At 43.2% G+C, this 16,335-nt stretch overlaps 1 protein-coding gene across 1 annotated transcript in view; it reads left to right on the forward strand.

Annotated features, from left to right (window-relative positions):
• The first annotated feature begins 1,089 nt into the window (after window positions 1-1,089).
• The window catches only part of camk1da (calcium/calmodulin-dependent protein kinase 1Da), a 109,615-nt gene continuing 94,369 nt past the window's right edge, over window positions 1,090-16,335 (forward strand). Inside the window, exon 1 of the mRNA XM_080754011.1 lies at window positions 1,090-1,430. Coding sequence (XP_080610137.1) covers window positions 1,336-1,430 — 95 coding nt within the window. The 5' untranslated portion in view covers window positions 1,090-1,335. The remainder of the gene's footprint in view (window positions 1,431-16,335) is intronic.

Here is a 16,335-nt window from a genome sequence, read left to right on the forward strand (position 1 = left end):
GTCTAATGGCAGGCTACCGAAATCACCAAGACCAATTAAGTAGCAATAGCATATGGGCTTTGCGCCAGTGGCGTCAGTTCAGAAAAAGCTAAGGTATGTCAACATGACTGGTGTAGGCTACATTTATTTTAAGAAGTACATTTTACTTTTTCCCCCGTTTCTACGGTTTCTTGGGCTGGATATGGCAGCCTGGAACGGTTGTTCAAGTGCAGCTAAACTTGGCACGTTAGTAAACGTGCCACAATTAACAATAATGCATTGCACCTGTGCAGCTGACCTGCGGAACCTGGGAATATACCATTTTGTCAAGATGGGGAGAATACAAGTGTGGAGAATATAATCATAATACCTTGTTAAAGTGACCATTTTGTTAAATGTTGCATTTGTAGTTATTTTACTGTAAATTTAACAACATAATAACCAGCACTGATAGACAAAGAGACATTCGTGGATTTATATTTAGAACTAACTTTTATCCCCCCCCCCCCCCCCCCAGGCTATGGCAGCTGCTGAGCTGCATAGTGCATACCCCTGCCATACCCAATTGACGCCCCTGCTTTGCGCATGACTGAGACTCAGAATCAGACAAAGATGCATCGATAATAGTAGCCTATATAACATTTTAAATAAATCGATACGAGCAATTTTGTCCGAGGAGACATTGTTGGCTCCCGGCGTTTTGCTGCATTGCGAATTATAGCCTAATATTTATCATCAGTCAGTTTCTCATGGACAGGCACGCGCGCGCGCACACACACTCACACACACACACACACACACACACACACACACAGGGGGCGCGTGCGCACGCTCGTGTGTGTGGACGGCAACGAATGAGCGCATCCTCTCTACTCGTCTCTCATCGTCATAACAACCGGCGCTACAATAAAGCATGGTTGGATCGGGGATGGAATAATTAGAGAAGCACGCTGGCGAAGGACAGTCAGTCAGTGGCAGCGTTTCTTACTGGACGGTGGAAACGGCGAGGAGAGGATAGAAAACACATAAAACACGTTGTCTGTCCTGCGGAGAGAGAGAAAGAGGGAGAGAAGAAGAGAACAGATCCGTTTCGGGATCTCTCAGGGACTGAGGGTTTGTCGTTGTGTACAAGTGTCTTGTGCTGTGTGTGCGTGTCAGTGCCTCTCCTGTGGTAGGTTGAGCAGGAAGTGAGAATCTGTGAAGCGTGTGGGAAAAGACAGTGCTCAGCAGCAGCATCAATAATAGCGTTAGGTTTCTCGCGGGGAAGAGAAGAGAGAGAAACGCGTTGGTTGTCCTCCTCCCTCCCCCCTGTTTGGCTCGGCTCGGTTCGCCCCGCCGCCGCCGGTTCCTTGCGCCATGGCCCGGGAGAACGGAGACGCCGTGAAAGGGACGTGGAAAAAGCAGGTCGACGACATCAAGAAGATATTTGACTTCAAAGAAGTCCTCGGAACGTAAGTAGACTAATGTTTTATGATTTTTTTTGCCAGCTATTGTCTACTCTTACCGAAAGAACCAAGCATAATAATTGTACATTTGTGATTGTATACACTAAACTAAACAAACGGTGACTTCTGAGTTATTTTGTCTGTGGGTCAGGACAATAGGGTCCTCCCCTTATGTTCCAAAGGTTCTATGTTCCTATTCACCAGGTTAACATTCACCAGCGTCGGCAGGTTAGCATCTCACCAGGTTAGCATTTCCAGGACAATTACGCACAGTTAGAGTCTTTGTAATTCTGCACCAGTCCAGCTACTCTAATCTGCTTTCACATCAAACGACTGTATTTTCCTATTGAGAATTGAATCTCTCAACAATACATTTGCTATCACAAGAAACGACCTTTTGGTGTATAGACGGTGGGTTGAAACGTGTGGGAATGGATGTGATGTGGTGGGCGAGGCGGGCAAAACTTCCTGGCAAAGACTTTCAGAACAGTTCATTCAAGTTATGATAATTGATGAGACGGCCGTTTTTCCAGCCCAGCGCACATGTCTTGGAGCAGGGTGACACACAGACACACGCACAAACTCTCTCTCAAGTCTCTCTCTCCTTTTGCCCCTTCGTCATACGTGTTGGCCTACCTTGCTGTTGTAGTGGTGGTCAGGTGGCATAGCTAGTTCAACTCTCTCTCTCACACACACACACTCACACACACACACACACACACACAGCTCTCTCTCTCTCTCTCTCTCTCTCACACACACACACACTCTCTCTCTCTCTCTCTCTCTCTCTCTCTCTCTCTCTCTCTCTCTCTCTCTGTCTCTCTCTGGAATCAATATTAATCTCTCATTTTTCCTGTCGGTGCCATAGCAACACATTAACCAGGGTTCCTTTCAGGCCTTTGAACCCATTTATACCGACCTCCCCTTTCCCTCCTCATCAGCAAAAAAGGAGAGAGAGAGATGGAGAGCGGGATAAGTGTGAGGAAGAAATATGTGGTGGGTCTGGCATAGTTAAGTCAGAATGTGATTTGTGTGCATGTAGTGTGTGTTGGGGGGGGGGGGGTTGCAACAGATGGAGAGAACGAGGTACAACAACATGGAAGAGTGGGGATGAGAGGAGAGAATGGGGAAGAAATGTGTTAAAGAGGAGAAAGAGAGTACGGCAGTACAGGTGGATGTGGTGCCATATGGCCCTTCTTGTGATATCTGCATGCTGCTTTGTAGATAAAATGGTAAATGGTGCATTTATAAGGCGCCTTTATCCAAGGCGCTTTACAGAGATTGTGCATTACATTCACCCATTCATTCTTACACCGATGGCAGGGGAAATCATGCATGGCACCAACCTGCACATCAGGAGCAACTAGGGGCTCAGAGTCTTGATCAACTCTGGGGGTGCCTGGCTGGGATTGAACTGGGAACCCTTCTTTCGGGAACTCTCCGTATTCTAAGATGGCAACTCTACCCCTGAGCCACTGCTGCCCAAAGATCAAAGACAACACTTTTTCCCTGTTACAGAGAGGAAGAGGTTGAGAGAATGAGTTGACCACACTGTTGTGGCAACAACAGGCAGTGGGCTCACCTTTCTAAACGGGTAGTGAAGATGAGTTTTTATGTAGCTCGTAGAGCTACAGTGTTCATTTAACATCAAGAGTGTACACATAGAACCAAATGGACACTTGCTGGTCCATTTGGATCTATTTGTACATTCTGAGCATTAAATGAACACTTTGAATTTTACTGTGTGGCTTGTAAAATGAGGAGAGGGGAAAAGAAATAGGGAAAGAGTTGGAGATGATATCTAACAGCAGCTGGCCCGCAAACAGCAACCCATTAAATAAGGACACTGTGTGTTAACTAGCGCTCACGCTGGGTGATTGAAAATAGCTTCCTGGTCTGACTCCTTGAGCCATAATAATGTGCAAGTTATCAAGCTGCTAACCCCCCTCCCCCTTCTCTCTTTCAGTCTCTCTCTCTCTCTCCCCCCCCCCCCCCCCCCCCTGTTTTTTTTTTGTTCTGAGTGGGAAATGCAACGAGATGATTGCGAGCAGCGGCGTTCCTCCTTTCAAGTCAGTCAAGTACAGGGCCGTGCTTAGCGATTTGGAGGCCCCAGGCAAACCCCAGTTTGAGGCCCCTGGGTCGGGAGCCATATGCGGGTCGCGGACCAATTTCTAGGGGTCACGAATAAATACTCCCTTATGTTTTGTTTCCTATATTTTAGCTTTTAATTATTTGAATATATATATATATATATATTTTTTAATAACACAAGTTTAATAGCCTATAAACTCTAGCACTTTTTCAAAAGAATTCCAGAGAAAATAATAAGAGGAGGAGGGAGAAAACAGGGGTTGAGTGTTTTACTCAGGGACACTGCAACACATTGCTAACCTGGCCTGGAATCGTACCTGTGACAACCAGGGATCTGGTTCCCTTGGCAGGCTCACTAACCACTCAGCTATGGATGGCCACAATGTTCAACATATAGAAGATAAAGAATGAGCTTCAACTTCTCTCACCAGAAGCAACTTACACAGGACAGGTAAAGTAATAAGAATAAGAATACTGAGTTAAACATTACATTACATGACCATGTTAACAGCCTTTTGTTAAGGGCCCTTTTACTATTTATATATGAGGGTATTGAGAGCTTGAGTTTGAGAGCTGGTGGGGCACCAAATGAATTTGGGGGCCCTCAAAACGTTAAATATAAATATATACAGTATAAATCTTGTTTATATTTTTAAGGAGACTAAAGTAACTTGTGACATTAAAGCTCTTTTCAGATAATCAGAGCCCATTGTTGCAGCGACAGGCCAACTTCTTTCAGGTGGTAATTAGCTGCATGTCTGTGGCAGAAATGTCATCTAAGGATGGTTGCTTCATGTTAAATAACACACTTCAGCTCAAGTTTCATACACTATTAAACCTATGAATTGAATCAGTGTTATTACTTATAGTGTTTTAAAAAAACGTAATTATAATAAGAATAAGAATAACTTTTAAGTGCATGTTTTGCAGTGGTTTTCAAAGACAAAGTTTGTCTCACAGGACAGTCAGTGGGTTAAGGCTATACATATCCATTCGAAGTTAAACACATACATTACATGACTATGTTAAGGGCCTTTTTACTGTTTATTTATATTTGACGATAACGCATGGAGCCCCCTGGGTGTTTCTGTTTGAGAGATTGAGAGGCCCCAAATGGATATATTTGGGCCCCTCAAAATGTTAAATATAAATAAACAGTATACAAACTATGCGTGCCATCTTTAAGAAGCCCCAGTAAACCCTGTGAAAGTATTTCAAGTTAAACATCACATTTCATGTTAAGGCCCTTTTTACCCTTCTTTTATATTGATCTCATCCCGGGCCCCACTTCAAACTATCTGGGGCCCCCAAAATGAAATGGAATTGATACACATATATTATATGTATATATAAATATGGGGGCCCTCAAAACTTTTTTTAAATATAAATATATACACACACTTTAGAAATAATGTATCCATTCCCTGCATCGATCCTTCTTAACACATTGGCCGCCATTTTAACATTGACTGTTTGGCTCCCCTGCCATTTTGTTTAATGAAAAAAATTATATATTTTTTTTATATTGACATTTTTCCTAAATTCTGTATTCTGTATTTTGTGTCATACAGTACCTGAAATGAAACAAGACCACCTCTAGTCTCACCAAAAAATAAAAAAATAAAATAAAAAGCTTTTTTTTCTATAGTTGCAGCCATCTCAAAATAGCCATTTTTGACCAAAATCCAGCTATAATTGAAAAAACTGGAGTTATTGACCTTTTTGTGAAAAATCTATTTTCAAGCGAATAACTCACTTGATATTTGTCTTTATGGCTTCAGGCATTATCAGATAAGTGTACTAATGTAATTATGTAATAGGATTTTTTTTTAGAATTTTCTGTTTAGAAAAATGCAGAGAAAAATATTTTTATTGGCTATGTCTGACCATAAAACTCAGCAATTTCACATACTGTTTTGCAGTATTTGTGTGAGTATTTGTGTGAGCCCCCACTTGGGGGCGCGTTCTCTCTGTCTCTGTATGTCTGCTTTGGTCTCAGCTGTTTTTGGGTCTGTACAGGTGCACACACACAAATAGACATCAAAGGGGGCATGAGTCTTTTTTCTAACATGTGCTAGAATGTGAAAATAGCAGATCTACAAGCTCTACAAGCTCAACACATCGCTCTGTGACACATTGAGAGCTTGTAGAGCTTGTAGATCTGCTATTTTCACATTCTGGGACATGTTAGAAAAATGTCTCCCCCTGCCCCAAAAAAATCCTCTGCACTGCCCTGCAAGAGCAGGGCAGACGCATTTTGCTAACGAGGCGAGGCTGTTGATCGATCGCTTGTTGGCTGTAGTTGATCGCTTGTTTTGGTGGAGCGTGGGCCAGGGACCCCCAGTCCCCCACCTGGTTCCCTAAGTGTTGGCTGGAGACCAGGGACCCCTTTGTGAGACCCCATCGACAGGGACCACTTGTCCCTGCAACTGGATCATATGAACTTTATGTAACAAATGATCGGCTTATTGATTGATTTTACAATGTTATGTAACTCTGCACTGCTCTGCGGAGGTCGGCGAAGCGTTGGACCCGCGGACCCCTTATTGGTTGTTAGAAAGGCGACCAGGGACCCCCACCTTTGCAAAGGCGATCATGGCTTGTTTGTGGACAAAGTTTGTGGACTAAATACCATTATAAAACTAATATTATAGCCTGGATATATGGGTGTGGATTCAAATCAACCATCATCATTATCAGGTACGTTTTAGAAGCATTTATATGGCAAATTGGCGATAATTGTGTGTTTTGTGTCTTGAGAGAGAGAGAGAGAGAGGCAGAGGCAGATCTCACTATAGCACTGTTTTTTATGGGACTGAACACCATCAGGGGGTCCAACAGGGACCACTGAAACAGAGATACAGTGGAGGGAAGCACACACACACACACACACACACACACACACACACACACACACACACACACACACACACACACACACACACACACACACAGCTGCTCACACTTTTTTTTCTTCTCTTTTTTTTCCCGGCAGCCAGCCTTTTGAGCTCAAATGCGTCTTTTGCCAATTAACTGTGGTTGGGGAGATTTATACATTTGTATTGCAATTTATACATTATTACAGTCTTTTTTTCAAACACACTTACTTTGATGTGTGATATGTGTGAGACAGAAGGCTCAAATTTTGTCACGGGCTGGAGAAAAGTGTAATTAAACATTACATTATATAAAAGCAAATTCTCGGGACTATCGGGCCTGGCGGGGAACGACATTTAAAATTTCTCGGGACTATCGGGGGAGGCGGGGAATGAGTTAAAGTTAAAGTAATGTACGTGACATCACAGAACAGACACAAAAGAACCGCTTGGGTAATCAGGACCATTGTTCTCTGGTCACACCTTTGAGAGCCACGCTCTTTTCAGATTCTAATGAGCTAATGTTAACCCTCACCCTCACTTCAACTGTTCTCTGTCTCACAGTTGAGAGCTCAACTGGGGCCCCCTGATGGCCATGTTGGTTAAAAAATAAAATAATAATAATAATCTCATGAGGCCCCCAGGCTGTGAGGGGGCCCCAGGCGGCTGCCTATTTTGCCTGTATGGTAAGCACGGCCCTGGTCAAGTAGGCAGGAAGTCTGTCAATGATTCGTGCACGGCTGTCTCCCCCTATTGGCTTTAGCCACGAGCCATTCTAGTGTCAGCTTGGGGAGTGGAATGGCTGATGTGATAGGGCCGCGTTGCAGCTCAGTCCCTGCCTGGCTGGCTGTCTGTCTGGTTGGCAGGCAGACCGCTGGCTTGCCCTCAGGCTCGCTGCCCGGCTCAAACACTCACTGACACATCATTTTCTTCCCTATAGAATCGCATTACACTTGCAGTGCATGCGCAGTAAAACTCAAGTTGAGTGTACATTTAACTCTGAGGGTATAAAAATGTACCCATTAAGTGTACGGTAGGTACACCACGGACGGCCCGTGCTGGGAGGTGTGTGTGTGTCAGAGGCTATCCTTGGTGTCTTATTTCCCTCCCTTCCCCCTGTGTGTGTGTGTGTGTGTGTGTGTGTGTGTGTGTGTGTGTGTGTGTGTGTGTGTGTGTGTGTGTGTGTGTGTGTGTGTGTGTGTGTGTGTGTGTGTGTGTGTGTGTGTGTGTGTGTGTGTGTGTGTGTGTGTGTGTGCACTGCTTACTGTTTAATAATTCAACAGCAGAACGAGCACCCAGGGGGCTGGCTGTATCACCTGCCGCAGTGGTTAGGTGCGTCTCAGGTAGGCTGCAGCCCATAGATAGAACGGAGGGACCAGAGGAAGGCAGTGGAGGACAAAGAACAAAGAAAAGTTGCAGAGAGAGAGACCAAAGTGCTGCTGTATGTAGCAGTGCCATATAGGGCACCCTGCCCTTAATTGAGTGCTCTACTTACTTTGCTCTTGGCATTGTTCTATCATCTTTCTGGGACTGCAGCTCTTCTGCCTGTCTGTCTCTCTCTTTCTTTCTCTCTCTCCATCTGTCTCTCTCTCTCTCCATCTTTCCCTATGTGCCCTGCATCAAAGCCATGAGCTTTTGTCCGCCCTGTCATTTTGCCAGAGGTAGGGATGAGACTGAAATGATTATGGTTTTGCTATGTTTTTCGTCCTGGTTTATAAGAACAACAAACTAAGCGATGGTCGAGAATAAAATAATGGTTTGACGTTGACCTCAGCCCACTTCCCCTTAAAGAGGTGGTGCCATAGTTTTGTACTTTTTCTGTTTTTCATGTGTCTAGGAGGTTGGAAAGTACTTCATTAGACCCCCTGGTGTGTTCTTTTTGAGAAATGATGTATTCTCTTAGTATTTGTTTGTTTTCTCTTGGAGGCTGCCACCTTGTGGTTTTGATTGATTGAAGACTTTATTAGAAGTTTGCATAGGAAAAGGTACAGTTTCATGACGGTACAGTTCACTGGTACAAGGTCTACTAAAAGGAGATCCATGAAAAGACTAAGCTTATTTCCACAGGAAACCATTTAAGTATCTCATATAACATTGAATGACAGACTAATAGAACACAGGTGAAAAGTGTCAGTTAAAAAACACAGATACTAAGTGTGTCACAGTATCAACTCCTCCCCTATTTACCATTCACCCAACACTGTGTGGTGTGGCTATATCAGCTGGGTCACCACCCACCATGCCATCCATGCATACTTAATGAACTGGGGGTGTGGCCACATAAAAACCCAATTTTAACTCTTTCTGTATACTTTTTTGGAAAACAACTTCCTCCTAGTATAATCATAATACCTGATAATCATTTTTTTTATAGGGGGGGGGGGAATCATGGCACCACCTCTTTAACCAATTTCAAACTGGCATCCGTATTTTGGATTCATTATAGTCAAGACATTTACACAAAAATATTGAGAATTGCACATCTACAAGCTCGCATCGTGTTGCATTGCAATGCATTGTGAACTTGTTGACTGGTTATTTTTTTTAAATAGGGCTTTAGTGGTTAATGGGAACACTTCAGATATCTGCTTATCATAAGCTTGTCAGTACCTGTCAGTCATACATCCACGGGTGTGACGTCTATCCGTGTGTGGTGTGTGTGTGTGTGCACGCTTTATGTGTGTTTAAGTGTGTAGTAGTTATACAAGCACACACACACGCTTAAGTATCTGTGTATGTCATGCATGTATGACTGCATTTGTTTGTGCGTGTCAGCAGCTTTCACTGGATTAACCCCAGACTATAATCAGTCATCTTCATTAGAGATGAGGATTACCCCTCGTTCAACGTGCCACCACAACCCCTTCATTCATCCTCGCACAGGACACATTCCCTTTTCTAACCCCCCACCACCACCACCACTGTTCAATCCCCCAGTCTCTTTCCCCTTCTGCTAATTCCCTCCTCCCTTTTGTGTAAATCAGATCATCTCTGTGAGTTCGAGGTTGTACAATTAAGTATAAACTGGGCTGTACTCCGTCTTAGCCTGCAGGGGTTGATGTTTCAGCACTAGCTATCAGCCTGTGTCCAAGCACATACGCTGGAAACATCTCAATTCATCCTGGTGCTGCCAAGTTAGGGATATGCCTATATGGCAAGTGACATGTACGGATGCATTTACAGTTGCACACAAAATATTTTATTTTACAAGACATAACCCACATATACCCCACCCTCCCCGGTTCCCTCACAAAACACAAAAATAAAAGGGTATCGATCCCAGTATACGGTATCTGTATAATGTGATGAAACCTAGAGCTCAAGAGTGTATCCCTTTCAGAAACCACAGTGAACAGGAACAGAAATAATAATAACTTATTTACTTAGAGTTACTACACAGTATCAGTTCCAGTAGTTGTAGGAAAAGATAGAGAAAGGGTGAATTCAATAAAAGGGGACCAGGCCTTTATATATTTTTGGCGAGACTTGTATTTGTTATACTGTACCTGAGCTTTTCTAGATGTATAAAGGATAGCACATCCTTCACCCAATTCGTGAACGCAATTTAAAGGCTGTTCATACTGTATTCTTAGATTTTATAATTAGAAAAGCTGTCAAATGTCTCCTCATCAGTGAGTGAATTTTTATGTCATAGAATGATTGATTATAGATTTGGACTGTATATAGTAGAGGGTGTGTGTGTGTGTGTGTGTGTGTGTGTGTGTGTGTGTGTGTGTGTGTGTGTGTGTGTGTGTGTGTGTGTGTGTGTGTGTGTGTGTGTGTGTGTGTGTGTGTGTGTGTGTGTGTGTGTGTGTGTGTGTGTGTGTGTGTGTGTGTGTGTGTGTGTGTGTGTGTGTGTGTGTGTGTGTGTCCGTCCATGCGTACAGCTGACGCGTGACAAAACGTGTTGGGCGGGTGGGCTGCATGTGAAGATGGGCCATGTCTCGGCTGACACTGACACGTGTGTGCAGACCTCGGTGCCGACAATCATGAAGTTCAATCCATTAACGAATCAGCACCCTATTTTAAGATTTCTGGCTATTCCCACCGGCCTGTAGCGGCAACAAGCTAAAAGACTGTTGTCTTACATCCACGGGGGTTAGGTATTGTGTTATGCATGTATCAGGTGACCACTGCGAGTCTTATAGGTCGGAGAATAATGGAAAAGGCACTGGAGTTATTGTGGAAATTATGCTGAATGATGGGCATTCTGCTATTCAGCACAATGGACTACCGCATTCCAGATGGAAATGGATGCTGTACTGTATGCATGTATATGAGAATGTAAGAATGATCAATGACCACATGTTCAAGAGAGGAGTGGAGTAGAGGGACTTGTTCCATTATGTTGAACTAGCCCTTACCCGTTCAAAGATATGAGCTCTGAAATGATGTGCAGTGTGTGGGTTATAGGGTGTGCACTGTGCACACAGTATATGAGGGATGGAAAGTAACTTTAACTGGTGCTTACAGACAGACAGACAGACAGACAGACAGACAGACAGACAGACAGACAGACAGACAGACAGACAGACAGACAGACAGACAGACAGACAGACAGACAGACTGACTGACTGACTGACTGACTGACTGACTGACTGACTGACTGACTGACTGACTGACTGACTGACTGACTGACTGACTGACTGACTGACTGACTGACTGACTGACTGACTGACTGACTGACTGACTGACTGACTGACTGACTGACTGACTGACTGACTGACTGACTGACTGACTGACTTATATGTTTGATATAGCAAGGACACACACAACCACACTCTCAAAATATATATGTATATACAGTATGTATACAATTCAAAGGGCTTTATTGGCATGAGAAAACATACGTTTACATTGCCAAAGCAGAAGTGTATGATAGGTATTTTGTTATGGTTCATATCATCTTTTTATCAATACATATTGTTGACCACTTGACCCTAAAGACACAGTGACTGTGTCCCGTTATACTCATATAAGGTCATGTACACTACAGTACCCACAAGGTCTCCGTCTGGTAGAAATCAGACCTTATCTACTGCCATGGAGCCTGTTCCGAAAACAATGAGAATTGTTTTGGTATTCTAAGGCTCGACCTGGAACATTTGGTGTCATCTAGACACCAGCAAGGACACCTCTCCCCCCAGGAACCCTGTGGACTCTTAGTCTTGTGATGTGTGGACAAGAAACATATCCTATTAACTGTTGAAACGTCATCCATTGACTGATGAAATGACCATACTTATACTCATGTCAAAACATAATTTGTCAGAGAGAGCACGAACCATTGATTATTCTGTACTGTACCTGTCTTGAATACTCTCTCTCCATAGTAAACATACCATTCTCACTCTGATCACTCTCCTGTCTTATTTTTGTGTGATGGATTATTGTATCTCATATGGGAATAAGAAGGTGTTGTTGTTTAATAATAATATATCGATCAAAATGGTCCTACGTCGCCGCATACAGATGTAATCTTGGCCGACCGATGGATGGACAAGTGACCGTGGGTGCACTTTCTCTCCCCCGGTGGGTCGGTTTTACAACACGTATAAAAGAACCAGCTGTGAGTTTGGAAGTTTACTGTGTTTTCAGACAAGGTTATTATTTTGACAACAGTACAATTTATTTTATAACATTCCCTGCTTGGACATCCGCCACTGGACCGCTGGACACATGGTTTTCTGATTGCATGCTCCACGGTCCGAGGACGGATCTTTATGCACCACTGGTGACCGGAATAATATTTTAAGATAAGTATACTGTTTTCTTCAGTTATCTGTGCGCGATGAGTCGCTTCTCAGTTTGAATTATTGTTTTGATTTTTGATATTTCAGGGAGTCGGACAAGGCTAAATAATGTTTTAGTATCGCTCAGTCTATTTTACCTTCACTTGTTTTAACACATAAATTGCTCGGACACATCCTATCATAGGCTATTGTCCCCGCCAGCCCAACATAGGGGAAATACAGTAGGACAGGAGACACCATTCATTATAACATTCTTTTAAATTATAACATTTGTAATTACTTATTAATCCTTTATAGTTTACGGTTGGCCCCTGTAACATTATGTGTCGTGTCTTTGAATTTTGAATTAATGATGAATTATTGTTCTCCCTCCGTCGAGGAGCCGGAAATCTCCTAATTATGTTCTGGTTTGACACGCGTCGTAAATTAACCCTTATCTGATAACAGTAGATGGTCATTTTATCGGTCGTTATTTCTGTGATTTTCAAACTTCACAGAAACTATTTTTTTCTCTCGGTACCTTTTTGTTGCTTTTTGTTGCACATTGTTTACCAGAATCAGAGGGTTTGCCTGGTTCTAAAGAATTTGGACATAGCCGCCGGTGGTCACGGTTGATGTTATTTTTATCAATAATTGTCCAGTATTATTTTGTTATCTGTCTGTTTTGGTACCGAATTCGCTCCGTTTACTCTGCGCCTCTCACCCCCTCGCTTGCCGTCGCGAAGCAGAGTGAGAAGCTATATGTTATTTTTTAGACCGTATTTTGACCATTTCTGTTCTGGTAAAATAATTGGCATGAAGGCCTCTAATAATATTCAAATGTTTAAAATGTATCTGACAATTTAAGTTAAGACAGAACTAAAATGTCTCCTTCTCCACTTTCTCAAGGAGTGGACCGATTGGACGATTGGACCTGCTGTCGGTGGAACCCCCAGGATTTTTTTTCTCCCCACCATGGCACGTGAGCTCACTGTTTTATCATACATGTCACTCAAATTGGCAAAGGGGCAAGCCGACAGCAGAGCCAACAAGATTCACCACCCAGGTACCCTAATACAACTCACACACTGCTCAGAGACAAAAACTTGTATAAATGTTGAATTTATACAATTCAACATTTATACTCTTCTCTTTCTCTAATATGCTCTCTGTCTCTCAATTAACCTAAAATAAATCAATATTGTTACTTCCTGTCTTTCTCTATCTCCCTCTCTCTCGCCATGTGAAAGAAAATAGCAGCTCTACAAGCTCATATAATGTAGTCTCAAAGTCTAATAATTTAGTGGAAATAACAGCCGGTGAACTATACTAGATTATTATACATTATTGATTATCACAATAATAAAGACACTAAATCAATTTACAAGGAACCCCAATTCACACACTTTGTCTAGAATATTTTCAAAATAATCCAACTTGCTACAGAACAGATTGCCTTGAGTAGCCTGAATCTATCTCTTATCAGTCTCTCTGCTCTCACTACTACTACAGGCCTTTGTCCACTAAAGAAAACCTGTATGTCTCTCATTACACTCAAGTTCAAGTCAAGTTCAAGTTTTATTAGAAAACATCATAGCATAACAGTATGAATTTTGATGTTTCTTACAGTTCAGAAAAATAAAACAAGAGGACCGCTCTATTAAAAAATAAAAACAGATCATCAAATATGAAAATACAACAATAAAAACATTTATATTACTTCTGGTAAAGCTTGTATGCTCTTGGGAGGAATGACATCTGGTGCCTTTGTGTGTGACTCACAGGTTGTGTGAGTGTCCTCCCGTTCCTCAGGTTGTAGCGGCTTGTGTTTGCAGACAGGCTCTGTATCATCAGACTGGTCCCTTCTCTCAGTAGTCGATTGAATTCTCTAAGAGTGGCCTCCTCTCTCCTCGCCTCCAGAGTAGGGAAGGAATTAGTTGGTATCCCAATAATGCGGCAACACCTTCTCTGCAGACACTCCAGTTCCTGGGTCAGGTGTTTTGGAAGGCCGGCCCAGACAGGTGATGCATATTCCAGCACTGGTCTGATGAAGGTCACGTATACCTGGGTCAACACATCTGGGGGGAGCTGTGCTCGTCTGGCCACGCTCAGATAGTGAACCCTTGGCTGAGCCTTCTTTAGCATAAACTGAACTTGTGCATCCCATTTCAGGTCAGAGGAGAGCTGTATTCCAAGGAGCTTGAATGTATCAACCCTCTCTACTGCCTGGTTGTTCAAAACGATAGGAGGAGGTATTGGTCTGTTTTGAGGCTCCCTGAGACTAATAACCATGTCCTTTGTTTTTCCAGCATTGGCTGCAAGGCAGTAGGTCTGACCCCAGGCTGTAACTGCATCAACAGCTGCTTGCATCTGTCCTGGCAGGGACCCCATGAGATGTTCAGTGAGAGTCAGATCATCTGCATATTTTATTGGCTCAACACTAGTTGGCAACAGGTGATCGAGAAAGTTCATGCAAAGAACAAAAAGGAGAGGGGATAGTACCCCACCTTGAGGGACGCCAGCTAAAACTGCCTGCGGCTTAGAAAAATGATTTCCCCACTTAACTGTTTGCCACCTATCCTCTAAATAGCTTTGCACTGTTAGCCAGATGTTTTTCGATGCACCAAGCATTTTCAATGAATGAAGAAGATGACCATGGTTGATTGTGTCAAAAGCACGAGTGAAGTCAATGTATGTGACATGCACATCATATTTTGGCTTTGCATCAACAGCATCATGCCAGCTTTGCAGAATGTGCAATAAAGCTGACACAGTAGATCTGTTCTTCATGAACCCATGCTGTGAAGCAAGTATAGCATTTTCAGTTTCCTGCAGGAGTTGGTTCTTCAGGATTCCCTCGAACACTTTACCAACACAGCTCAAAAGAGAGATTTGGCGATAGTCCTGTGGGAACCGTGGTTTACTGCACTTGGGAACTGCACAGACTAAAGAGTCTTTCCATTGGGTAGGAAAATGTCCTTCTTTGAGACAAGCATTAAACAGATGAGTCAGCACTGGGGCAAGCTCTTCATTAAAGGTTTTAAGAATCCAGGCAGGGATGCCGTCTTTTCCAGCTGCCTTTTTCCCATCAACTCTACGAAGAAGTGTCTTCACCTGCCCAATGCTATAAGTAACAGGTGTACTAGGTAGGTTGGTACCATCATCAACCAGGAGGGGGCGAGGTGTAATATTCTCCCACACAGAGGAGAAGTGGAGACTCAGAGTTTCACATTCCTCCCCAGTCTTTGTGTGTTCAACCTGTGATTCTGCAGCTCCCATCAATTTTTTGATGGACTTGTACCAGTTGCCACTGTCGCTGTTCCTGAGATGAGAGACTTCATCCTCATAATACCTCCTCTTTGCATTTTGGATCAAATAGGTCACTTTAGACCGTAGCCTCTTAAACTCTGTTTTGTCTTCAGATTTAAAGGCTTTTTGTCTGTCAATTATGAGTTGCTTTATTAGTGGTGTTATCCATGGCTTATCCACTGTTGTTATTTTACTCCTTTTAATAGGCAGTACAGTATTGAGGATAGGATTGAAAACACTGTAAAAGTTATCAACCTTTTTTTGAGCCTGAGGAGCAACATAGACTGCACTGTAGTCTGCGGTGTTCAAGTGCAGGCCTAGCAACCTTTTGCTTTCTACAGTGCAGCGCCTACGGAAAACTGTGCCCACTGGATCATGGGGCCATTGTCCCGCCGTCAGCAGTATGGCCTGGTGGTCAGAACCTTTGACTGGGGGCAGATGAATTGGGTCCGAGTACAGGCCTTGGATATTAGTTACAATAGAGTCGAGTTGATTGAGGCCTCTTGTAGGTTTAGACACAATTTGTTTCAAATGAAACTGGGAGCATAATGGGCCAAGTTTCAAGGTGTTTGTATCACCTAGGATCACAATGCCTGGCAGACTGTATCTATTTTGAATGGTGCCTAGACAGTTCTTAAGATACTCCAAAACCTGGGCATCAGATCGAGCCTCCTTAGAAGATTTCGGAGGGTTATAAAGAACAGCAGTCACTAAACAATTTATGCCACGTGGCAGCCGGGCTGGCCTCATCCACATCCATAGACATTCAAAGTGATCATCCTCAAGGTCCAGTAGCCGTTGATGTTGAATGTTGTGCTTTATGTACAAGGCTACACCTCCAGCATGAGTATCTCTGTCATTTCTGTGCAGACTATACCCCTGAAGACTGACTATTGAATCTGG

The sequence above is a fragment of the Nannobrachium achirus genome (genome assembly GCF_963921795.1).
Source record: "Nannobrachium achirus genome assembly, chromosome: 23".
Classification (NCBI taxonomy): Eukaryota; Metazoa; Chordata; class Actinopteri; order Myctophiformes; family Myctophidae; genus Nannobrachium; species Nannobrachium achirus.